Source organism: Jaculus jaculus, chromosome 9 (assembly GCF_020740685.1).
Source record: "Jaculus jaculus isolate mJacJac1 chromosome 9, mJacJac1.mat.Y.cur, whole genome shotgun sequence".
NCBI lineage: Eukaryota > Metazoa > Chordata > Mammalia > Rodentia > Dipodidae > Jaculus > Jaculus jaculus.
In genome coordinates this window covers 94,216,148-94,241,481 of record NC_059110.1, presented here as the reverse complement: position 1 = coordinate 94,241,481, position 25,334 = coordinate 94,216,148, and the positions used below count along the sequence as shown (strand labels likewise).

Genomic DNA, 25,334 nt, shown 5'->3' with positions numbered 1-25,334 from the left:
ACAGAAAAAGTTTATAGTTAATGACCTATAGGTGAGGTCGCCCAAGAGATTATAAATAATGAACTAAAGCAGGCCATAGGAAACAACACACTGTCCGAGAATTCGCTTCCTTGGCTACTTTAATTGAAGGCTTTTGTTTACTCCAAGGAAGAAAAAGTAAGATCATAGTAACTATGTATACAAATTAAAATCAGGGGCTGGAGAGATGGCTTAGTGAAGGTATTTGCCTGTGAAGCCAAAGGACCCGGGGTTCAACTCCCCAGAACCCACATAAGCCAAATGCACAAGGGACACAAGAGTCTGGAGTTCATTTGCAGTGACTGGAGGCCCTGGCGTGCCCATTCTCTATCTGCGTCTCTTCTATCTCTGTCTGCTTGCAAATAAATAAATAAAATTAAGTAATAAAAGTATTTTTTTTTTAAATAAGCTGGGTGTGGTGGCACACAGCTCAGGAGGCAGAGGTAAGAGGTAGGAGGATTGCCATGAGTTTGAGGCCACCCTGAGACTACATAGTTAATTCCAGGTCAGCCTGGGCTACCTCAAAAAAACAAAATAAATAAATAAATAAATATAAAATAAAATAATAAATTAAAATTAGTTCTCTTTTTCCTCAAAGAAACCTTTCTCAAAATCCATAAATTACTCCCATCTCTTCTGTATCTTAGTGATATCCAAGGGGTAATTATGATCAAAGGAGAGATTTTTATTGTACGTGAAAGCTGCTATGAGACTGTTATTTAAGTTCTGGATTATAGCTATGAGTAGGATGATTTTAGGGAGGCTGGCAGTTGTTTGAAACTTGATGCTTCAACTGCATAATGATCCTCTGGGTCCAAAAACTATATGATGACTATAGGCATTTTATATAAGAGCAATCCTTTAAAACAAACCCAAGATGAGTTTTTTTTTTTTTTTAATTTTAAAAGGTGTTTATGAGAGCTGGGCATGGTAGCACACGCCTTTAATCCCAGAACTTGGGGGACACAGGTAGGAGGATACCCCATGAGTTTGAGGCCAGCCTGAGACTACATAGTGAATTCCAGGTCAGCCTGGGCCAGAGTGAGACCCTACCTCAACGACCCCCCAGCGCCCCCAAAAAAGAAAAGTGTTTATGGCCAGGTAAGATGGTGTATGCCTTTAATTTCAGCACCTTAGAAGGTAGAATTGCTAATAAGATGAAAATAAGTCTAAAAGAAATGATAAATCTAGGTCCAAAACTAAAATTCCATCACAAGTAACAGAAAATAATGGCTGCCTTCTTCACAAGAGAAATTAGAAATCAGGTGTAGATTCTAGTTTACAATCTGATGCTTGACTGCAACAAAAATAAATAATTAAAATTCATGAGAAAGGGATGATTCTTTCATTCCATGAGAGAAGAAAATGTAAATGTGTCAGGCATGGTTGTGCACACATTTAATCCCAGTACTCAAGAGGCAGAGGTAGGAGGATCACCACGGATTTGAGGGCACTCTGAGATCACATAGTGAGTTCCAAGTCAGCCTGGGCTAGGTCAATACCCTAGAGAGAGAGAGATAGAGAGGGGGGTGGGGGGAGAGAGAAAGTAAATGTAAATACATGGCCCTAAGCTAGTACATGAAAGGCTTGATATGGCCAGCTTCAAGTTTTCCTTTCCTAGCTTAGGCTGGTAAGGGGCAACCTTTTCTACAGGGCTGAGCCACTGACTGGAAGCATCTCAGGGTTAACAAGCTAAAGAGCCTGTCCAGCACAAGCACCCATGGGCCACAGTGCTCCGGAGCACAAACATGCCAGCCACCAGAAGAGAGAGGTCATGCATGGAAAATCACTGAGTAGCTGTCCAGACACTCTAGAAGCTGCTGCACAGCCTGCCCCATTTCCACTGATGCCAGCACTGAACTGGACAGGAGGCAGTAGAACACTACCACGGTCAGATTCCTTGTCCATTTCGGGTTACCCAATCGAAGTCTGCCAACAGTCTTTGTGGAAAGCAGCTTTCAACAAAAATGCACACTGTTTAATAAATACTTCAGCAACTGAAAATTTATTGTACTATACATATAAAAAAGGATATATAACTGACCTCTTACAATTCTTATTGTCTGAGCAGATATCCGGCTCCAAAAAGAACTAAAAAAGAAAAAGAAAGAGAGAGAAAGGAAGACTTGAAGTTTGGTTGTTAAAGAATTCCTCTCAGAAACTTTAAAAAATTCCAAATTTTTGTCAATTCCTGTTTTGTTCAGTATAATACAAAATTAATAACATTCAAAATGTCATATTTTTTCACATTTAATCTATCATTTATCCTGAAACATAAAAGTCAGTAGTTCATCATTTACTTCTGTAAACAAAAAGCTTTACATACAGAAAAACTTTATTTCTAGTAGTACTAAATCAGGCTTGCCATTTCATAAGAACTTTTCCAGGAAAACTGTATACTCAAAGTGGATGCATTACAACCCTTATTATTTCCAATATTTCATAAAAATAAGGCAGCAGAACAAATGACTGAACTTCTATGTGAGTAGGAAGAAAATTCAGTAGCAGAGGCCAGTTAGCTAGAAAGGAGATGTAAAGGGAATAGAAAAGGAGGGAGGGGGCACCAAATAGGATGGTATTGTATATACGTAAGTAGAGGAACAGATTAATGGGGGTGAAAAGGCCTAAGTGAGGTTAGGGGAAGAGACTGAGTAAATGAAAGGTGGAGGGAGGGCTAATCAAAATCTAAGAGGATATAAATAAGTCATATGGAAATACTTTTTTGGACAATGGAACACAGAGGAGCCATAAATTGTTACTAGAAAATTTTCAGTGCCAGGGATAGGATACCTTCCAGTGAGTTGTTGGCCAGGGGGGTCTGTGATGCCCCCCCAAACATTACAGGCCATTGCCAGGGCCCTTGGCTTCCCACCAGGAATAGATGGTAAGACCCTACATACTTGGGCTGCAAGGTCACTGAGAAACCCTGCTGGAGCTGAGCTGAAAACCTCCTCCATGTAGACCAGCTGACAGAAAGCCAGAAAAAGCCATGCTGCATGCAGTTCAATGGGAGAGAGAGAAATCAACCATGAAGATATCCAACAATGGACACTGCAAGCCTTATATTTGGCCAGCCAGGCCAAATGAGCCAATAGTACAGGGTGCAATAGTGGCACATCTGTTATGGGGGAAACTATCGCCCTCTAATTTGACTGGAGGCCGGCTCCATGGGAGGGAATATATCCCTGATACTGAAAACAGAGGTAGTCATGAGCCCTAGGAGTGTAACATCTGCTGCTGTCTGGCTAAAAGTATATACTATGCTCACTTTTGGCTCAAGAACCTTCTCTTTTCAAATGGCAATGACCTTGGGATGACTCAGGAGGCACCATGGTGCTGAGAAGTGACAGAGGAGTGCTCAGCACTGAAATATCTCAACCACACCTTCCATGGCTCAGGGTCCATTGCAGAAAGAATGTAAGAGCCAAAGGAAGAGTAGGACTCCTTACAACATGTTCCTCCAGACACAAACTGGCCTGGACATCCATGACCTCATAGTGCCTAACACTACTTACACAAGACCATCATAATAGGAAGAAAAGATGACGACATCAAAATAAAAGAGAAAATGATTGAGAGGGGGAGGGGATATGATGGAGAGTGGAGTTTCAAAGGGGAAAGTGGGGGGAGGGAGGGAATTACCATGGGATATTGTTTACAATTATGGAAGTTGTCAATAAAAGTATTTTAAAAATATATTTTTTACAAAAGATCATAAAAGCTGGGCGTGATGGCGCATGACTTTAATCCCAGCACTTGGGAGGCAGAGGTAGGAGAATCGCTGTGAGTTCAAGGCCACCCTGAGACTCCATAGTGAGTTCCAGGTCAGCCTGGGCTAGAGTGAGATCCTACCTTGAAAAACCAAAAAAAAAAAAAAAAAAGGATCATAATAGGAAGCAAAGATCATGACATCAAAATAAAAGAGAGACTGATTGAGAAGGGAAGGGGATATGATGGAGAGTGGAGTTTCAAAGGGGAAAGTGGGGGAAGGGAAGGAATTATCATAGGATATTGTTAACAATTATGGAGGTTGTCAATAAAAAATTTTAAATAAAATAAAAATAAGGCAGCAGAGAGAAAATATGTTTCCAAGTAGTTACACCTACCCAAAAGGACTGGAAACCAGGGGAAGGGTTTCCTCCTATTACATACACTAAGTGCCTAAATCCTAGAGGGCTAAGTAGTTTTGAACTACTCCTCAAACCCCAAGTTTGTGAGCCAACAATTTAAAGTATCTAGGGTACAAATTGTCCATTTTGATAATCTATACGAATCATCTAGGAGCTTTGTAAAACTACAGATGTGTAGCCAGTTGGCACGTGCATATATTTTCACCAATAAAGAGGTAGAGGTGGGGGGATTAGAAGTTCAAGGTCATCCTTGACTGCACAGGAAGTTCCAGGCCAACCTGGGCTACATGAGACATAAGGCTGGACAGGATGGCTTAGCAGTTAAGGCATTTGCCTGCAAAGCCAAAGGATCTAGGTTCTATTCTCCAGGACTCACATAAGCCAGATGCACACAGTGGCACACGTGTCTGGAGTTTGTTTGCAAAGGTTGGAGACCCTGGCACGCCTAGTCTCTCTCTCCCCCACCCTCCTCTTTCTCTCTGTCAAATAAGTAAATAAAAATAACAAAGTATTTTTAAAAATTAAAAAATAAGTAAACAAAAAATATACATACATAAATTCCCACCAAGTGCTGGGCATGGTGGCACATGCCTTTAATCCCAGCACTTGGGAGGCAGAAATAGAAAGATCACTGTGAGTCCAAAAGCCAGCCTGGGACTACATAGTGAGATCCAGGTCAGCCTGGGCTAAAGCAAGACCCTACCAAAAGAAGAAAGATGGATGAATGAATGAACAAATGAGAGAGGGAGAAAGAGAGAGAAAAGAGGGCTAGAGAGATGGCTTAGCGGTCAAGTTGTTTGCCTGCAAAGCCAAAGGACCCAGGTTCAATTCCCCTGGACCCACATAAACCAGATGCACAAGGGGCACATACATCTGGAGTTCATTTGCAGTAGCTAGAGGCCCTGGTGTGCTCATTCTCTCCTTGTCTGTCTCTCTTCTCTCTATCCCTCTCTCCCTCCCTCCCTCTCTCTCTGCTTGGAAATAAATAAAGGGAGGGATCAGTACCCCCCCCCAATCTACTGCATCAGTTCTACAGTTGGATGAAAGCCTGGTTTGTCATGCAGCAGAATGTTAAGAAATCCAATTCGAAGCCGAGCACAGTGGTGCATGCCTTTAATCCCAGCACTCCAGAGGCAGAGGCAGGAGGAGCACAATAAATTTGAGGCTGCCCTGTAAATTCCAGGTCAGCCTGGGCTACAGTAAAACCCTACCTCAATAAACACACACACACAAAAAAGAAATCCACTGGCTCAGAAGCTAAAGAGCTTACCTACAAAGCCTAATGACCCAGGGTTTGATTCCCCAGTGCCCACATAAAAAGCTAGATGCACAAAGGGACACATGAACCAGGAGTTAGTTTGCAGTGGCTAGAGACTCTAGCGTGCCCATTCTCTGTCGGTCTGTCTCTCTCTTCCCCCTCCCCCACCCTCTCTCACTGCTTGCAAAAAAATAAAAATATTTAAAAAAATGGAAATCCAGCCGGGCGTGGTGGCGCACGCCTTTAATCCCAGCACTTGGGAGGCAGAGGTAGGAGGATCGCCGTGAGTTCGAGGCCATCCTGAGACACCATAGTGAATTCCAGGTCAGCCTGGGCTAGAGTGAGACCCTACCTCGGGGAAAAAAAAAAAAAAGGAAATCCAATTTAGGAGGGCTGAAGAAATGACTTAACAGTTAAAAAAGACACTTGCATGGACTGGAGAGATGGCTCAGCAGTTAAGGAGCTTGCCTCAAAACCTAATGAACCAGATTTGATTCCCCAGTGCCCAAGTAAAGCCAGATGCACAAAGTGGGGCATATGTCTGGAGTTTGTTTGCAGTGGCTAGAGACCTTAGCATACCCATTCTCTTTGTGTCTATGTCTGCAAACAAACAAAAAGGCACTTGCAAACCAAGCATAGTGGCGCACACCTTTAATCCCACCATTTGGAAGGCAGAGGTAGAGAATCACTGTGAGTTTGAAGCCACCCTGAGACTACATGAATTCCAGGTCAGCCTGGGCTACAGCGAGGACCTACCTTGAAAAATATGCATCCTGCTTTATGAAGGCATCAATAGCTTTATAGTTTTTTTTTTATTTTGTTTATTATTTTTTTTTTTTTAGAGCAACAGACAGAAAGAGAAAGAGGGAGGAAGAGAGAGAGACAGAGAGAGAGAGAATGGGTGCACCAGGACCTCCAGCCACTGTAAAGGAACTCCAGATGCATGAGCCACCTTGTGCATCTCACTTACATGGGTAGTGGAAAACTGAGCCTCGGACCAGGATCCTTGGGCTTCACAGGCAAGCACTTAATCACTAAGCCATCTCTCCAGCCCAACAGTTTTATAAATTTTTGTTCTCAGATTTTAGATATAGGTCATAAAGAACAGGCATGGTGGTATACACCTTTAATCCTAGCACTTGGGAAGCTGAGGTAGGTGGATCACCATGAGTTTGTGGCCAATCCAGGGCTAGAGTGAAATCCTACTTTAGAATTAGAAATAAACAAAAAACAGGGTGCTGAGGTGTGAATGTGAAATACCTGCAACAGGCTCATGAACTGAACATTGCATCCCAAAGTGGCAGCAATGCTTTGGAGGTTGTATCAACTTGCCATACCTCATCTTGGCATGTGTGTAAATACACACAACACACACACACACACACAGGCAAATAGGAATGACTAAGACAGACCAAAGACTGTCTAGAAAAACAGTAACTTTTAAGAACTTGATTTACTATTTCTACTATAGAGGATTGGCCACATTTTTATAAATGAGGCCTTATCCGTCTTATAGCTTCTCCAAATCTGGCTATTTTATGTGGCATACAATATGCTATGGCACACAAGTGGGTTAGAGGACTTTAGGACCTTCCACCTCATCTCAACTCCTCTGTTCTGAGAATAACAGAGGCTTTTACATGGGGTCACCTCAGATCCAGGCACTCAGTGCTACACAGCAAGTTCTTTATCCACTGAGCCGTCTCCTCAGCCCCACATTATTTTTTAAGCATAATTTAATGAGTTCTTTTAGAATTTTCAGGTTTTTTGTTATTTCAAAGATAATCATTTATACAAGCACACTGCATATAGGATGACTTCTTTATAACTTGTACATATAACCATGCCATTTCAATCCCCAATGTCATGGAACAGTAACTCTTTGGGGGGGGTTCTTCTTTTTTTGGTTTTGTTTTGTTTTTCAAGGTAGGGTCTCACTCTAGCCCAGGCTGACCTGGAGTTCACTATGTAGTCTCAGGGTGGCCTTGAACTCACAGCGATCCTCCTACCTATGCCTCCCAAGTGCTGGGATTAAAGGCATGTGCCACCACACCTAGCTTTTGGGTGCTTCTTTAAAGATCATTCTAGCATGCTGAAAGAATAGAATGAGGGCTGGAGAGATGGCTTAGCGGTTAAGCGCTTGCCTGTGAAGCCTAAGGACCCCGGTTCGAAGCTCGGTTCCCCAGGTCCCACGTTAGCCAGATGCACAAGGTGGCGCACGCATCTGGAGTTCCTTTGCAGAGGCTGGAAGCCCTGGCGCGCCCATTCTCTCTCTCTCTCCCTTTATCTGTCTTTCTCTCTGTGTCTGTCGCTCTCAAATAAATAGCCAGTTAATAAAAAATTAAAAAAAAAAAAAAAAGAATGGAATGAGCTTCACTTTCATATAAAATCAGTAGGGCTGGAGGGATGGATGGATGGCTTAGGAGTAAAGGTGTTTGCCTGCAAAGCCAAAGGACCCAGGTTTGATTCCCCAAAGCCCACATAAGCCAGATGCATAAAAGGGCATAAGGATCTGGAGTTCGTTTGCAGGGGCTGAAGGCCCTGGCGTGCCCATTCTCTCTCTCCCTTTCTCTGTCAGACAAATAATTTTAAAAAATATATTTTTTTAAAAAATCTGTGGAAGATGGCATCAATCAGATAAACCTTTGGGCAGAGTGCTTAACCACTTTTTTTTTTTTTTCGTTGGTTTGGGTGTGCATAAACAGATATGTGGAGGACAGAGGACAACTTCAAGTGTCATTCCATCTTTTTTTAATCAAGGTCTCTTACTGGCCTGGGACTCACTCAAATTAGGCTAGACTGGCTGGCCAGTAAGTCCCAGGAATCAACCTGTTTCCACACTGAGATTACAAACTAATGCCAGCAAGCCTGGCTTTTAAAAAAATAATTTCTAGTTAAAAAAATTTGAAGCCGGGCGTGGTGGCACACGCCTTTAATCCCAGCATTTGGGAGGCAGAGGTAGGATGATTGCCATGAGTTTGAGGACACCTGGGACTACAGAGTGAATTCCAGGTGAGCTTGAGCCAGCGTGAGACCCTACCTTAGGGGAAAAAAATATATATATATTGGCTGGGCGTGGCGGCACACACCTTTAATCCCAGCACTTGGAAGGCAAAGGTAGGAGAATGGCCGTGAGTTTGAGGCCAGTTTGAGACTACACAGTGAATTCCAGGTCAGCTTGAGCTAGAGTCTCAAAAAAAAAAAAAATGGGAGGGGGCTGGAGAGATAGCTTAGCGGTTAAGGCACATGCCTGCAAAGCCTAAAGACCGAGGTTCAATTCTCCAGGTCCCACATAAGCAAAATGCACACGGTAGTGCATGCATTTGGAGTTTGCAGTGGCTAGAGACCCTGGCGCACCCATTTTCTTTCCCTCCCTCTCTCTCTTTCTCTCTCTAGTAAATAAATAAAAATCTTAAAAAAAAAAAAAAGGAAAGCCAAAGAAAATTTTTGTGCTCTATGTGTGTGTACATGCTTCTAGGTATCTTGTTGCTACAAACACCTGTCCAATTTTACAATTAAACCGAGGCCTGAAGGTTTTGCAAAAAAAGTGTCTTTAACCACTGAGACATCTCTCTAACCCCACTTTTTCTTAACCTGGGTTCTGGAGATGAAACTCAGGTCTTTATGCTTACAAAGCATGCATCTTACCAACTGAGCTCTCTCTCCCCAGTTCTCCCATCTTTTTAGTTTTTTGAAATATTTTATTTATTTATTTATTTATTTGAGGGGGCAAAGGCAGAGAGAAAGTGAGATGGGCACACCAGGGCCTCCAGCCACTACAAACAAACTCCAAATGCATGTGACCCCTTGTGCATCTGGTCTATGTAGGTCCTGGGGAATCAAACGGGGGTCCTTAGGCTTCAAAGGCAAATGCCTTAACCACTAAGCCATTCCACAGCCATTTTCTTTTAAGGCATGGTCTCACCATGTAGTTAGTCCTGGCTGGCCTGGAATGCCCTACATAGACCAGGTTGGCCTCAAACTTGCTACAGTCCTCCTGTCTCTGCCTCTGTAATGCTAGGGTTGCGTACATGTGCCACTAATCTCAGCAACATCCCCTGTTGCTGAGCCCACTTCTCACTCACCTCCTTAAACACCCTGAAACTGAATGGTGTAATGGTTACTTGAATAACAAACACACTGGTAAGAGAACTGGATCATTACAGCACACTTATCTAAGATTAACTGGCTAGACTTGTAAGAACTTAGGCCAAATCAGATGCACTCTTTGTGTAAGTGCAACAACCTTGTAACAATACTGGTCAAATTTTCTACTTTTATTATCACTGTCAAATGGTCCATTAGATTCAAATCAAGTTGGAAATACTCATTAAAGTCTAGTAAAATTTTAAAAAACGGGCCAGGCATGGTAGCACATGCCTTTAATCCCAGCACTTGGGAGGTTGAGATAGGAAGATCACTGTGAGTCTGAGATTACATAGTGAATTCTAGGTCAGGCTGGGCTAGAGTGATACCTTACCAATAAAAACAAACAAACAAACAAAAAAAAAACCACTAAATTCCAATTATTACTTTTTTTTTTTTTTTTTTTTTTGGTTTCCTGAAGTAGGGTCTCACTCTAGCCCAGGCTGACAACCTGAAATTCACTATGTAGTCTTAGTCTATGTGACCTTGAACTCACAGCAATGCTCCTACCTCTGCCTCCCAAATGCTGGGATTAAAGGCGTGCACTACCATGCCCAGCTATTACACAATTTTTATTTTGAGGGTCTCAGGGTCACTTGCTTGCAAGGCTGGATGGTTTGATTCCCCAGTACTCACATAAAGCTAGGCACGAAGTGGCACATGGACTTGCAAGGTGGAAGACCTTGGTGTTCATTTTCCTCTCCTCTCTCCTTCCCTCTCTGTTTGCAAATAAGTAATAATTAAAAAAAAACTAAAAAAAAAAAAAAAATGGGTTTTTTTCTCTTTTTTTTTTTTTTGAGGTAGGGTTTCGCTCTAGTCCAGGCTGACCTGGAATTCACTATGTAGTCTCAGGGTGGCCTTGAACTCAAGGTGATCCTCCTACCTCTGCCTTCCAAATGCTGGGATTAAAGGCATGTGCTACCACACCCAGCTAGAATTGTGTTTTATATTTATTTATTTTTATTTGAGAGAGGGGAAAGCAAGAGAGAATGGGCACGCCAGGGCCTCCAGCCACTGCAAATGAACTCCAGATGTATATGGCCCCTTGTGCAAAATGTATGTTTTAAAGAAAGGTGCCTGGCAGGCTGGAGAGATGGCAGTCCAAGCCAAAGGATACAGGTTCAATTCCCCAGGACCCACATAAACCAGATGCTCAGGGTGGCACATGCATCTGGAGTTTGCAGCGGCTAGAGGCTCTGGCATACCCATTCTCACCCCTTCTCTATTTCCCTCCCACCCTCTTTCGGTCTCTCTCAAATATATAAATAAAAATAATGTTTTAAAAAGGTGCCTGGCATGGTGGAACACACCCGTAATTTCAAATGGCAGGATGATCAAGAGTTCAATGTCAACCTAGGCTACATGAGATCCTGTTTCAAAAAACAAAAGAACTATATAATGAATTCCAGGTCAGCCTGGGCTAGAGTCAGACTCTACTTTGAAAAAAAAAGAAAGAAAGAAAGAGAAAATAATAAAAGAAAACACAAAACCAGCCAGGTGTGGTGGCGCACACCTTTAATCTTAGCAGAAGTAGTAGGTCTGCCTAGAGTTTAAGGCCACCCTGAGAGTGAATTCCAGGTCAGCCAAGACTAGAGCAAGACCCTACCTCTACAAAAGAAAACACAACCAGCAATCAATAGGTTGAGGCAGAAGGACTAAAATGTTCAAGGTCAAAATAAAAGAAAAAAAAAAGTTCAACATCAGCCCGGGCTACATATTGAGACCCTGTCTTTGAAAAGAAAAAAACACTAGCTTCAGACCTGTTAAACAACTCTATGTGGCAGGTAAAAAATTTTCCTAATTGTTGACTGAAAGGGCTCTACAAATGGGCCTGTTCACAGCACTTTAAAGAAGTCAACATCTCTAAGGCTACGTTGAAGTGAAACATTAGCATTTCTCAACTTTTCCTCCAATTTCAAAAACAATTTAATCTTAGATTTGATGTACTTCTATTCTGTACTAGTGAAAGAAAATAAGCAAAACTTATACAACGCAAGTAATCACAGGTAACTTTACAAATTAATACTTTATTGTAGATATCTTTCAAATGCCCACATTACAGTGTTCATTAGTTGTGGGTTCGCATCAGTCCTGTTATGCATTAAATAGTACTTAGAAATAAACTGAAGCCAATGAGAAGAGACTTGTAGCAAGGTTATTACCTAAACTCAGCTCAAAAGTGGCCCTGTCTTATTACAATGATTTCCCCAGAAGTACTTGTCAAATGGACGGGATGGAAATCCTCACACAGACACCAAGGGCATCCCCATTCAAGAAGCAAGAGACAAATTAGGGGAGAAGAAACTTTGTAGCCAAATAAAGCATGCTTCCTAATCTGAACAACTGGACGGTGGGGGGGGGGGGATAAAACAGATAAAATGAAGACAGAAACCGAGATCAAGCTATTATTTTTATTCTGCACGGAGGGAGACTGCTGAAACACTACTTAGAATCAGGAAGTCCTAGAGTCTGTTGATTTGTTTTAAATCTCAAAACAAAACACCTGAATTATCTCCCCTAAGCAGTTACATTCTTACATACTTCTATAAAACCCAAATGGCCTATACTGAAGCACCTGATTTTTAGAACTTGTTTCAGGTGTCCACTAATACCCACTTGCCAGGGTGTAAATTCAAAAACAATGTTAAAAGGCCCAGACTAGGGCAGAATCTTCACGCTTTTTCCTCTGAATTCTTTAGCTTCCAATCACCTTCCAGCGTCCTATCCTCAACAGCTGCCCTAACTCAGCTAGACAAACGCGGAGGGGAGCGGTAACACCACACAGTACGACCCCCCACCCCACAAAACCTAAAACGCTGCGAGCAGGAGCCGGCCTAGGCGCTCCGCACGATACAAAGACCCCGCGAGCGCAACAGCAGCCCGGGTCTCGGCGCCGCACACCTCCCTCCGCACCGCGAGAAGACTTGAAAGCGCCCGACCCAGCCCTCGGCAGCCTCGCACGTGGTCCCGCGAGCCGGAGCCCAGCTCCGTACGCTCGGGGCAGGCACTCTCCAGTCCCTCCAGGGGCCCTGTGCGGCTCGCTCCCAGGTTCCGGGGACCCAGCCTCCAGACGCCCGCACAGCGCTGCGGAGGAGAGAACTGAAGGCCGCGGAGCTCGGAGGAGCGTTGGGCTGCCCGGCCCCGGGTCTGGGCGGGAGGGAGCCCCGGCCGCGTGCCGGGAAGGCTGGGAGGCGGCCCTGCGGGCCGCCGCCCCTCCGGGCCCCGGCTCGTCGAGGTTCGTGCGGGCTCCCAGGCTGGCGGGCGGGAGGGAGCTCCGGCCTCCTCACCTCAGGCTGGCGGCGCGCTGGCTCCGTCCGGCGGTGGCGCGGCCCCGGCGCCGAGGCGTGCAGCTGGGCGGGAGCAGATGCTGGCAGCCCGGGCTATGGCTGACAGGCGCTCGCTCGCTCGCTTGCAGGCCGGCCCGGCACACGGGTAGAGGCGGGCGGGGCCTCACGCGGCCGGCCCGCCCCCGGCCCGCCCCGGCCCCGGCCCCCCGCCCCAGCAGCCCGGCCCCATAAGGTGGCGAGCCCCGGGGTTACTCCCGGGCGTTCACCTCCGACCCCGCTCAGGGCTGCGGAGCGCTCGGGGCGGCCGCGGGAGGGGGCGAGGCGCGGGCTCCGGGGCCCGCGTCAGCCAATGGGCGAGAGGCGCGGGGCGGGGCGACGTGAGGCGATGCCGATGGTCCGAGCGCCGTTCTGCCATTCGGGGCGAGCGCTGAGAGTGCGGGCGGGTCCCGGACGGTCGTGGTGTCCCGTCTCTCCGGCCCGGGAGTCCGGCCAGCGCGCCGGCTCCTCCTCCGGGCCGAGAGCGGAGTGGAGGAAATGGTCCCGCTTGGACCTCCCATCGGGAGAGCGGCCGGCGCGCGGCGCGGGAAGGGAGCCCTGAGGAGATGGGCTAGTGCCCACGACTGAGTGCGGGCTGCTCAGCGCCGGCCTGCGGCTCCGCGACAGCCGCTCGCCGTCCACCGCAGCGGAGCTGTGGGCGCTGGATCTCAGAGCACTGAGTCTTAGTAAAGAAAGCTCAGGGGACAGGCGCCACAGTTCCCGGCTACTCCTGAGCAGGGAATGTACACGGCCTCCATCCTTCCCTGAGATTGTGTTAACATTTGAGATGAAGCCAACCAACTTATCTACACTTCATAGCGAGACTTCATGGCCTCTCTGGGTTGAAAATGAATAGTAACTGGAAGAAGTCCCGACACAGTACAACAACTTGGGTAAGAATACCGAGAAAACTACATTTGACGAGACTGAGTTGTGTTCTAACTTACGGCAAGAATTTAATGGAGTGTACAAAGTATTCTTCCCAGTCCTTACCCAAACTTGTGATGAAGACAGAGACGTAGTTCCATGCTAGAGGGCAAAAAAAAAAAAAAAAAAAAGAAAAAGAAAAAGGTGGAAATACACACCCCAGGAAACAAACTCTTAGGTGGAAACTGAGGCAGGAAGATGTTAAGATTGGTCAACAGGAACAATAAATCCCAACCAATAGAGATGACTTCTCCAAGAATTTACCTTCCGTTGTTTGAAGTAATAAAGATTGGAAATTTTTAATATGTAAATTTTATAAGACAGTGACCCATATTTTAAAGTAACTGTGTCATTGGGATAAATGTCAGTTCCACAAAGGTAGGAAACTCAAGTTAAAAAAAAAGAAAAGATAATTGAGCAAGACTTTCTGGTTTAACAAGATGTCTGACTTAACTATAAATGGCCTGGGAAGTTTGCCTCTCCCATAGTAGTGCTCTCTGAAGCTGGCATAAAGAAGTAACTGAGGAAAGAACTTAAAACCTTGAGGTAGCCTCTTTTTTCTTTTTTCTTTAAATTTTTTTAATTTTTTAATTTTTATTAACATTTTCCATTATTATTTTAAAAATCCCATGGTAATTCCCTCCCCCCCCCCCGACACTTTCCCCTTTGAAATTCCATTTTTATTTATTTATTTTTTGGGGGTACTTTATTTGAAAGTGACAGAAAGAGGCAGATAGAGAGAATGGGCGCGCCAGGGCCTCCAGCCACTGCAAACGAACTCCAGATGCATGCGCCCCTTGTGCATCTGGCTAACGTGGGTCCTGGGGAATCAAGCCTCGAACCGGGGTCCTTAGGCTTTACAAGCAAGCGATTAACTGCTAAGCCATCTCTCCAGCCGTCTTTTTTCTTCACCTTTTAAATAATACAATCTCTTTCCCCAGATTCTTAGTGGTGCTGCTGTTTGTCACCTTCGGGCATTCCATGAAACCAGGTTTACCCTCGAAAACAGTCCTCATAAGAAATTTCAAGAAGGTGTGGTGGCATCTGCCTTTAGTCCCAATACTAGGGAGGCTGTAAGGTTGGAGGATTGTGTTCAAGGCCAGCCTGGAGCTACAGAGTCCCAGATTAACCTGAGCTAAAGCGAGACCCTACCTCATATCCCATAAATAACCTGTGAGGTATTTATGTAACTAAGCTGAGGCAGAGGTAAGAGGATCAGACATGATCAAGCATGGTGGTGCAAGCCTTTAATCCCAGCACTCGGAAGGCAGAGGTAGGAGGATCACTGTGAGTTCAAGGCCACCCTGAGACTACATAGTGAACAGGTCAGCCTGGTTTAGAGTGAAACCTTACCTCAGGGGGAAAAAAAAAAAGTCTCAAATATCAAATGGCTTCCAGAGTTTTCAAGAGGGTTGTGTAAAGGTATCAGAGACCAAGCATCCCAACTACCTTCAGACCTTAAATTGGTTAGAAAAGACTGAGAGATCCATGTCTTTAAGGTGATTACAATCTGTTTGAAGCCAAAACTGGTGGGCTGGAGAAATGGCTTAGTGGTTAAGGCGCTTGCCTACAAAGCCAAAGGACCCAGGTTCCATAACCCATGTAAGTCAGATGCACAAGGGGGTGCACACATCTGGAAATGGTTTACAGCAACTAGAGACCCTGGCATGCACCATTCTCTCTTTCCCTGCCTATTTCTCTCTCAAAATAAATAAAGGAAAAAAATTAAAATGTAGACAAAACTGGCACATCTTCTTAGATGACAGTCTATGAATTTATAAAAGGCATGGGTGAGAAGGATGAATTCTCAAAAAATGGATAAGCAGCTGAGCATAGTGGCACACACCTTTAATCCCAGCACTGAGGAGACAAAGGCAGGAGGATCATTATGAGTTGAAGGCCACCCTGAGACTACATAGTGAATTCCAGGTCAACCTGAGTCAGGACGAGACCCTACCTTGAAAATCAAAAAAAAAAAAAAAAAAGGATAAGTATATATCTAAACAGTGTATTACCATTGTCCAGGCAATTTCATCTGGCAGTCAGTTCTACTTTAGATTACTGTTTTCTCAGTATGTTCCACTGGCCACCCAAAACAGAAACACGGGTGCTTATTAGAAAGGCCGATTTTAAGCTGGGCATGGTGGCACATGCCTTTAATCCCAGCACTCGGGAGGCAGAGGTAGGAGGGTTGCAGTGAGTTCGAGGCCACCCTGAGACTCCATAGTGAATTCCAGGTCAGCCTGGGTTACAGTGAGACCTTACCTCAAAAAAAAAAGGAAATGCCGATTTTCTCATACACTCTACACTTATATGAAAATGTCCTTATCCCTAATACCACCACTAATAAAATTTAGAGGAAAATCCTTATGTAACAGTAATATATACAATGAACATGTGCAAGGAATATTTTAAAAATTAAAACATTCATGGGCTGGAGGGATGGCTTAATGGTTAAGTGCTTGCCTGTGAAGCCTAAGGACCTAGTTCGAGGCTCGATTCCCCAGGACCCACGTTAGACAGATGCACAAGGGGGCGCACACATCTGTTGTTCATTTGCAGTGGCTGGAGGCCCTGGTGTGCCCATTCCCTCTCTGCCTCTCTCTCTGCCTCTTTCTCCCTTTGTCTGTCACTCTCAAATAAATAAAAATAAACAAAATTTAAAAAAAAATAAAACATTCATGTTCTTAGTTCTATTACCTTTTTTTGTTTTGCTTTTCTTGTTTTTTTTTTTTTTTTTTTTTTTTTGGAGGGGGGTTTGAGGTAAGGTCTCACTCTAGCCCAGGATAACCTGGAATTCACTATATAGTCTGAGGGTGGCCTCAAACTCATGGTGATCCTCCCATCTCTGCCTCCTGAGGGCTGGGATTAAAGGTGTGCATCACCATGCCTGGCCCTGTTATATTTTTAAAAATATTTTTTATTTATTGATTTTCAAGGAGAGAGAAAAAGAATGACACAGGGCCCTAGCCACTGCAAATAAACTCCAGACACATGTGCCACTTTGTGTGTACAGTTTTACATAGGGAATTGAACCTGGGTACGTAGGCTTTGTAGGCAAGTGCTTTAACTACTAGCCATCTCTCCACCCCAAACATTTTTTTTTTAAGCAAACCTGATAATTGTTTATTCTGCAGTTTGAGGACTCTGGTTTAAGATTTATCTTTTTTCCCCCCCGAGGTAGGGTCTTACTCTAGCCCAGGCTGTCCTGGCACTCACCCTATAGTCCAGGCTAGCCCAGAATTCACAGCAATCCCCCTACCCCTGCTTCCCAAGTGCTGGGATTAAAAGTATGCAACACCACACCCAGCTTCATTATTTTTTAAAGTATTTTATTTATTTGAGAGAGAAAGAAAGGCAGATAGAAAGAGAGAATGGGTGCGCCAGAGTCTCTGGCCACTGCAAATGAATTCCAGATGCATGCGCCACCATGACCATCTGGCTTATGTGGGTTCTGGGAAATTGAACCTGGGTTGTTAGGCTTCGCAGGTAAGCACCTTAACCATTAAGCCATCTCTCTAGCCCGTATATATTTTTTGCATTTATTTGTGAAGATGGAGAAAGGAAGAAAGAGAAAAAAGGCATGTCAGAGCCTATTGCCATTGCACAAAACTCCAGATGCATGTGCTACTTTGGGCATCTGGCTTTATATGACTACTTGAAAATTGAACCTGGGCCAGTAGGCTTTCCAAGCAAGGACTTTAGCCATTGAACCATCTCCCAGCCCAAGATTTACCATTATTGTTCCCTTCTTTGCTGCCATAGTGTCTTGTTGAACAAAAATGGCCCAGACGTGGTGGCATATGTCTTTAATTCCAGCACTCAGAGGCAGAGGTAAGAGGATTGCCATGAGTTCAAGGCCACCTGAGACTACACAGTGAATTCCATCCAGGTCAGCCTGGACTAGAGCAAGACCCTATCTCATAGATTAAAAAAAAAAAAAAAAAAAAAAAAAAAAAAAAAAAAAAAAAAAACACGGCTCCAAGGGCTGGAGAGAAAACTAAAGAAATCAGCCATGAAACCCCTTGTCCTGGTTGCTGACTATGGTTCCAGATTTCATAAGTACCAAGGTCATTGATCAGCCTTTATGAAAGGACAGGTAAAATACTGAGAGAGTACCTGAGCATAGTGTCATATGAAGTTATTCCAGCACTCAGGAAACAAAGACAAAAGGATTGCCTCACGTTCAAGGCCAGCCGAGTCTACATAAGGTACAGACCAGCTAGGGCTATACAGTGAGACCTTATCTCAACGCACAAAATAAATAATAAATAAACAATAAATACTAACATGTTGTGCTCACTGACCCCCAATATTTGTATTCTAAACTGGCTTGGCATTTGCCAGACTTGTTCTTATATGTTTGCTGGCAGACTTAGCCTTCCTCCTACTTTTCTGAATCTTTCTAGTCCTTAGTCCTATTTTCTCCAAGTCGGTATCTCTTCTTCAGTTTTCATTGATCTGTCTCTTTCCTCTGCATTTTAGTAGCATTCTAGTTAATACCACACAGTTCAGCATTTTAATTAGGCTGCAATTTTGTGGGTGCTTATTAAAGATAGCACTTCTTAGGGTTTAGGAACCTACCCCTTTACGGCTCCTAAGGTAGAGCCAGACATAGATATTAATAAGTGCTTCATTGATTGAAATAAAGATTGTTCTGTACCTGAGAGGCCGCACTGCTCCTGATATCTGCTTACCAGTCTTCACTTTGCCTTTGGGAGGCAAAGCCTCCAGGAGGTTACTTAGTTGCTTTACAGGTGATCAGAACTCATCAAAAAGTCAGCCCCTTGCCAAGAACTGTGACTCTAGTTGTAAAATAAAAGACACAAAGGCCTTATCTGAACACCCGTCCCTTTGCTCTGGTCAACCATTCAGGTTTGTCAAGATTTAAGAGCCTAAGGGAACTTCACACCATAAGGTCAGAAAATATCCTCAGGGAGGCCTCTTTTATAAGTTTGTCCTGGTGTCGAAAGGTAGGATTACATTGCATAATGAAGGGCAGTGTTTATACTAGAGACTGCCCACAATATTTTCACATGGACACCAGGGTTTTCATGGTGTGCTTGGGTTTTCACATGGCATTTCAGCACTCTCCCTATTTATTACACAACCCAAACACTTCCAGTCCCTAGGTACAGTTTAGGCAGTCACCAATTCTTAGCTTCTTCCTCCATGTCTTCCATAGACATAGGGACATAGGTAGATATATAGATAATATATTAATATATTGTTTTCTTTTTTTTTTGGTTTCTCGAGGTAGGGTTTTACTCTAGTCCAGGCTGACCTGGAATTCACTATGTAGTCTCAAGGTGGCCTCAAACTCACAGTGATCCTCCTATCTCTGCCTCCTGAGTGCTGGAATTAAAGGCGTGTGCCACCACACCTGGCTTTTTCCCCATTATTTTAACCTTTTGGTGTTTCTCTTCTATATTTCTCTCCTTGAAAATACATACATAAATTATGCGTGCACACACACACACACACACACACACACACACACACATATTTAAGCCAGGGGTTGGAGAGATGGCTTAGCAGTTAAGGTGCTTGCCTGTGAAGCCTACAAGCTCATGTTCAACTCTCCAGGTCCCACAAAAGCCAGATGCACAGGGTGACGCAAGCATGCAAGGCTGCACATGCATACAAGATGGCACATGCATCTCTGGCATGCCAATCCCCCCACTTAAAAATAGATATATACACACACAAATGGCACATGCCTTTAATCCTAGCACTTGAGAGGCCAAGGTAGAAAGAACCATAAGTTCGACACCACCAAGACTACGTAGTAAATTCCAGGTCAGTCTAGACTAGAGCAAGACCCTACCTTAAAAAGCCAAAAATAGAAAAAGAAAAAACCATGTGGCACATGCCTTTAATCCTAGCACTGGGGAGGCAGAGGTGGGAGAATCACTGTGAGTTGGAGGTCTCTGAGACTACATAGTGAATTCCAGGTCAGCCTGAACTAGAGTGAGACCCTACCTCAAAAAAACAAAAAAAGAAAGAAAGAAAGAGAGAGAGAGAGAGACAAAAAGAAAGAAAAGGAGAAAAAGGAAAAAAAAAGCCAGGTCTGAGTATTGATAAAAGAAAACTCGAGGGGCTGGGAAGAAGGCTCAGTTGTTATAGACACTTGTTTGTAGAACCCGCAGGTCCAGGTTCAATTCCCAAGCCACCCACGTAAGCCTGACGCAAAAAGTGGAGCAAGCATCTGGTGTTCCTTTGTAGCAGCAAGAGGCTTTGGCACACCCACACATACACACAGAAAGATTTTTTTTTTTTGCATGCACCACCACACCCAGTAATTTTTTTAAAATTTTTATTAACATTTTCCATGATTATAAAAAAAAAATACCCCTGGTAATTCCCTCCCTCCCCCCCCACACACTTTCCCCTTTGAAATTCCATTCTCCATCATATTACCTCCCCATCTCAATCATTGTACGTACATATATACAATATCAAACTATTAAGTACCCTCCTCCCTTCCTTTCTCTTTTTTTTTTTTTTTTTAATGAAAACTCCAACTTTATCTTGAGCAAACCATGAGGCTGCTTTTGGGAAAGATGAGTTTTCCTACCACCCTGTTAATGCATGGTAAAAACAGGGAGATCTCAGATCCATTCCTACACCTGCTGCAAGGTGGCAGCACTTTTACATGGCATCTACAGAAAATTTCAAATAGAACAGCAGGGAATGCGTCAATACCACAGAGAAGCAGTGAACAGTGAGACCATGCTAAGGAAAATAGTCAACAAAAATCATGAAACCCCAGGAAGGCAATGCTGCCCTTTATTCTGCCTTCCTATACTGAGAGAATTGGGCAACTGTGGCTGGGAAAAAAGAACAGCACCAACAGAGCTTTGCTACTGGGCTGGATGCCCAGCACTTCCTTTCATCCTTCCAAGTGCAGCCAACAAGCCATCCCTCAGTGATATCCCTTCCACTTATGCTTCCTCAATAAGATGTAATGGATGCTAAGTTTAGCCAGTTTTCAAGCTGTATTAATGTGCCAGGAAATAAGGTGGTATTTACATGTGATTTGATTCATATCTCACAAAGCCCCTTATAGGAAGTCCCTCAAACCAAGGTCTCTGTACACTACTATCAATCAGGTGCAGCCTCCAGAACCTTCTCATGCACAGCTAAACCCATGTTAGCTCCATGAAGACATCTGCAGCTGGTAGGAAGACTGCACAGGCTCTAGACGTTGACAGATGTCTGAGCAGATTTTTTCTTCATTATGGCTTACCTCACTATGCCATCAAAAAATCTTTACAGGGCTTGAGAAAATGGTTTAGCAGTTAAGGCATTTGCCTGCAAAGCCAAAGGATTCCAGTTAGATTCCCCAGGACACACATAAGCCAGATGCACAAAGTGGTGCATGCATATAGAGTTCATTTGCAGTGACTTGAGGCCCTGGCATGCCCATTCTTTTTCTTTCCATCTGCCTCTTTCTCTCTCTCTCTCAATCTCTGTCTCAAATAAGTAAATAAATATTTAAAAATAATTTTTAAAACATATTTAAAAGAGGGCTGGAGAGATAGCTTAGCCATTAAGGCATTTGCTTGCAAATCCAAAGGACCCAGGTTTGATTCTCCAATACCCACATAAAGCCAGATGCACAAGGTGGTGCATGCATCTGTAGTGTATTTGCAGTGCTAAAGGCTCTGGCATGGCCATTCTCTATCTGCTACTTCTCTCCCCCACCTAATAAATAAATAAATAAATAAAATATTTTTAAAGAAAAATCTTTACAGAGGCTAGAGTGATGGTTCAGCAGGTAAGGCACTTGCCTTCAAAGCCTTATAACCCAGGCTCGATTCCCCAGTCTCCGTGTAAAGTCAGATGCACAAAGTGGTACATGCATCTGGAATTTGTTTGCAGTGGCTAAAGGCCCTGGTATATCCATATTCGCATTCACATTCTTTTCCTCTGCTTGCAAATAAATAAAAATGTTTTAAAAAATCTTGGAAGCCGGGCGTGATGACACACACTTTAAATCCCAGCACTCGAGAGGCAAAGGTAAGAGGATCATTGTGAGTTTGAGGTCACCCTGAGACTACATAGTGAATCCAGGTCAGCCTGAGCCAGAGTGAGACCCTACCTCAAAAAAATATATATATATTGGGCTGAAGGGATGGTTTAGCAGTTAAGGTGCTTGCCTGCAAAGCCAAAGGACCCAGGTTTGATTCCCCAGGACCCACATAAAGCCAGATGCACAAGGTGGCCCATGTGTCTGGAATTTGCTTACAGTGGCTAGAGACCCTGGCATGCCCATTCTCTCTCATTTTCTCTTTCTCTCTCCCTCTCTCTCTCTCTCTCTCTCTCCATCTGTTTCTCTCAAATAAATAAATAAAGCACATGGTGGTACACACCTTTAATCCCAACACCCAGGAGGCAGAGGTAGGAGCATCACCATGAGTTCAAGGCCACCCTGAGACTTCATAGTAAATTCCAGGTCAGCCTGGACTAAAGTGAGATTGTAACTCAAAAAAAAAAAAAGTCTTTATAGCCAGGCATGGTGACACATACTCGTATTTCCAACATTTGGGAGGCAAGGGTAGGAGAATCACAAGGGGGCCAGCATGGATTACAGAGAGAGTTCTAAACCAGCCTGGGCCACATAGTATGGTAACACCTCACCACAAAAAAAAAAAAAAAAGAAGAAGAAGAAGAAGGGGGAAGAGAGGGTATTACCATGGGATATTTTTTATAATCATGGAAGATGTTAATAAAAAATTGAGGGAAAAAGAGAGAGAGAGAGAGAGAGAGAGAAAGGAGGGAGGTCTTTAGTACATTACACTAGATACAAACACTTTGCTAAAAGATATGGTTGGGGTGGGGCATCTGGAAAGATGGCTCAACAGTTAAGGTACCTGCCTGTAAAGCCTAATGACCTGGGTTCAGTTCCCCAGTACCTATGTAAAGCCAGGTGTACAAAATGGCACATGCATCTGGAATTCGTTTGCAGCAGCTAGAGGCTCTGGTGCACCCATTCTCTCTCTGCCTATATCTATTTATCTCTCTCTCACAAAGAATTTTTTTTTTGTTTTTCCAGTACCTATGTATAAAGCCAGGTACACAAAATGGCACATGCATCTGGAATTTGTTTGCAGCAGCTAGAGGTTCTGGTGCACCCATTCTCTCTCTATCTGCCTTTATCTATTTCTCTCTCTCTCTAACAAAGAAAAAAAATTTTTTTCAAAGTAGGGTCTCACTCCGGTCAAGGCTGACCTGGAATTAACTATGTAGTCTCAGGGTGGACTCAAACTCACGGCGATCCTCCTACCTCTACCTCCTGAGTGCTGGGATTAAAGGCATGTGCCACCATGCCTGGCTTAAATAAACTACTCAACAAAAGAAATTTTTGCGGCTGGAGGGATGGCTTAACAGTTAAGGTGCTTGCCTGCAAAGCCAAAGGACCCAGGTCTAAATTCTCAGGATCCATGTAAGCCAGATGTATAAGGTGGTCCATGTATCTGGAGTTCATTTGTAGTGGCTGGAGGCCTTGGCACACCCATTCTCTCTCTCTCTTTCTCTCTCATCTCTGCCTCTCTCTCAAATAAATAAAATTAAATATTAAAAAATAAACTTTGAGCCTGGCGTAGTGGCACACGTCTTTAATCCCAGCACTCAGTAGGCAGAGGTAGGACTGCTGTGAGTTCGAGGCTACCCTGAGGCTCCATAGTGAATTCCAGGTCAGCCTGGGCTAGAGTGAGACCCTACTTTGAAAAACTAAAAAAAAAAAAATAAATAATTAGATAAACTTTGAAAAAATATGTATTTTAGCCAGGCATGGTGGCACACGCCTTTAATCCCAGCATTCAGGAGGCCAAGGTATGAGCATATAGGAGGCCAAGGTAGGAGGATGACGATGATAGTTCAAGGCTACTCTGAGACTACATAATGAAGTCCAGTTCAGCCTGGGCTAGAGTAAGACTCTACCTCCAAAAACAAACAAACAAACAAAAAAGACAATTTGGGGCTGGGGAGATTGCTCAGTGGTTAAAGGCACTTGTTTGCCAAAGCCTGTTACCGCTGGGTTCAATTCCCCAGTACCCACATAGAGCCAGATGCACAGAGTGGTACATTCATCTGGAGTTTGTTTGCAGTGGCAAGAGGCCCTGGCATACTCATGTGCTCTCAACACAGAATAATTTTGCCGGGTGAGGTAGCACATGCCTTAATCCCAGCACTTAGGAAGCAGAGGGTAGGCTTGTCATGAGTTCAAGGCCACCCTGAGATTATATAGTGAATTCGAGATCAGCCTGGGCTAGACTAAGACCCTACCTCAAAATAAATAAAATAAAAATAAATTTTTGGGCTGGAGAGATGGCTTAGTGGTTAAGCGCTTGCCTGGGAAGCCTAAGGACCCCGGTTTGAGGCTCAATTCCCCAGTACCCACGTTTAGCCAGAAGCACAAGGAGAGCACGCATCTGGAGTTCATTTGCAGTGGCTGGAGGCCCTGGCGTGCCCATTCTCTTTCTCTCTCTCTATCTACCTACCTACCTATCTGCCTCTTTCTCTGTCACTTTCAATAAAAATAAATAATTTTTTTGAGGTAGGGTCTTAGTCTAGCCAAAGCTGACCTGGAACTCACTATGTAGTGTCAGGGTGGCCCGGAATTCACAGTGATCCTTGTACCTCTGCCTCCCAAGTACTGGGATTAAAGGTGTGAACCACCATAAAAGCTTCAAACTAATTGCTTTTTAAGATACAATTTTGGGGCAGAGGTAGGAGGATTGCCATGAGTTCAAGGCCACCCTGAGATGACAGAGTTAATTCCAGGTCAGCCTGGACCAGAGTGAGACCCTACCTCGAAAAACCAAAAAAAAAAAAAAAAAAAAGATACAATTTTGGGGCTGGAGAGATGGCTTTAATGGTTAAGGTGTTTGCCTACAAAGCCAAAGGACTTCAGTTTGACTCCCCAGGACCCATTTAAGCCAGATGCACATGATGGCATATGTATCTGGAGTTTGTTGACAGTGCCTGGAGGCCCTGGCATACCCATTCGCTTTCTGTCTATATCTGCCTCTTTCTCTCTCTCAAATAAATAAATATTTTTCTAAAAAGATACAATTTTGGCCAGGTGTGATAGCACGTACCTTTAATCCTAATACTTGGGAGGTAGAGGTAGGAGGATTGCTGCAAGTTCAAGGCCATCAAGACTACATAATGAATTCCAGGTAAGCCTGAGCTAGATAAAATAAAAAGAAAAAATATAAAAAGTAAGCCGGGCATGGTGGCGCACGCCTTTAATCCCAGCACTCAGGAGGCAGAGGTAGGAGGATTGCCATGAGTTCAAGGCCATCCTGAGATGACAGAGTTAATTCCAGGTCAGCCTGGACCAGAGTGAGACCCTACCTCGAAAAACCAAAAATATATATATATATATATATATGTGTGTGTGTGTGTGTGTATAAATAAATACACACATATATATTTATATATAAATACTTTATATATTTTTATATATAAAGTAGAAGCCAAAAGCTCCCAGGCGGGAGTATGTCCTGCTCTGATCACAAGGCT

The 25,334-nt window shown here is 43.9% G+C and overlaps 2 protein-coding genes across 5 annotated transcripts in view; one reads left to right on the top strand and one right to left on the bottom strand.

The window, feature by feature from the left end:
- Positions 1–25,334, bottom strand: part of Acaca (acetyl-CoA carboxylase alpha) — a 334,197-nt gene that overhangs the window by 252,978 nt on the left and 55,885 nt on the right. For 2 of the 4 annotated variants that reach the window (XM_045158040.1, XM_004664543.3), the window contains one exon: positions 2,063–2,109. The exons of 1 other annotated variant lie outside the window; for it this stretch is intronic. Coding sequence is in view for 1 of the 3 variants with exons in the window: in XM_004664543.3 (XP_004664600.2) it covers positions 2,063–2,109 (47 nt within the window). In the remaining 2 variants the exon portion in view is untranslated. Of the gene's footprint in view, positions 1–2,062; positions 2,110–12,839; positions 12,936–25,334 lie in introns of those variants that run through there. One more of the 4 variants, XM_045158042.1, reaches the window with a different exon arrangement.
- Positions 13,735–25,334, top strand: part of C9H17orf78 (chromosome 9 C17orf78 homolog) — a gene marked incomplete at its 5' end in the record, with an annotated part of 38,210 nt that continues 26,610 nt past the window's right edge. Inside the window, one exon of the mRNA XM_045158390.1 lies at positions 13,735–13,768. Within this exon, the coding sequence (XP_045014325.1) occupies positions 13,735–13,768 (34 nt within the window). The remainder of the gene's footprint in view (positions 13,769–25,334) is intronic.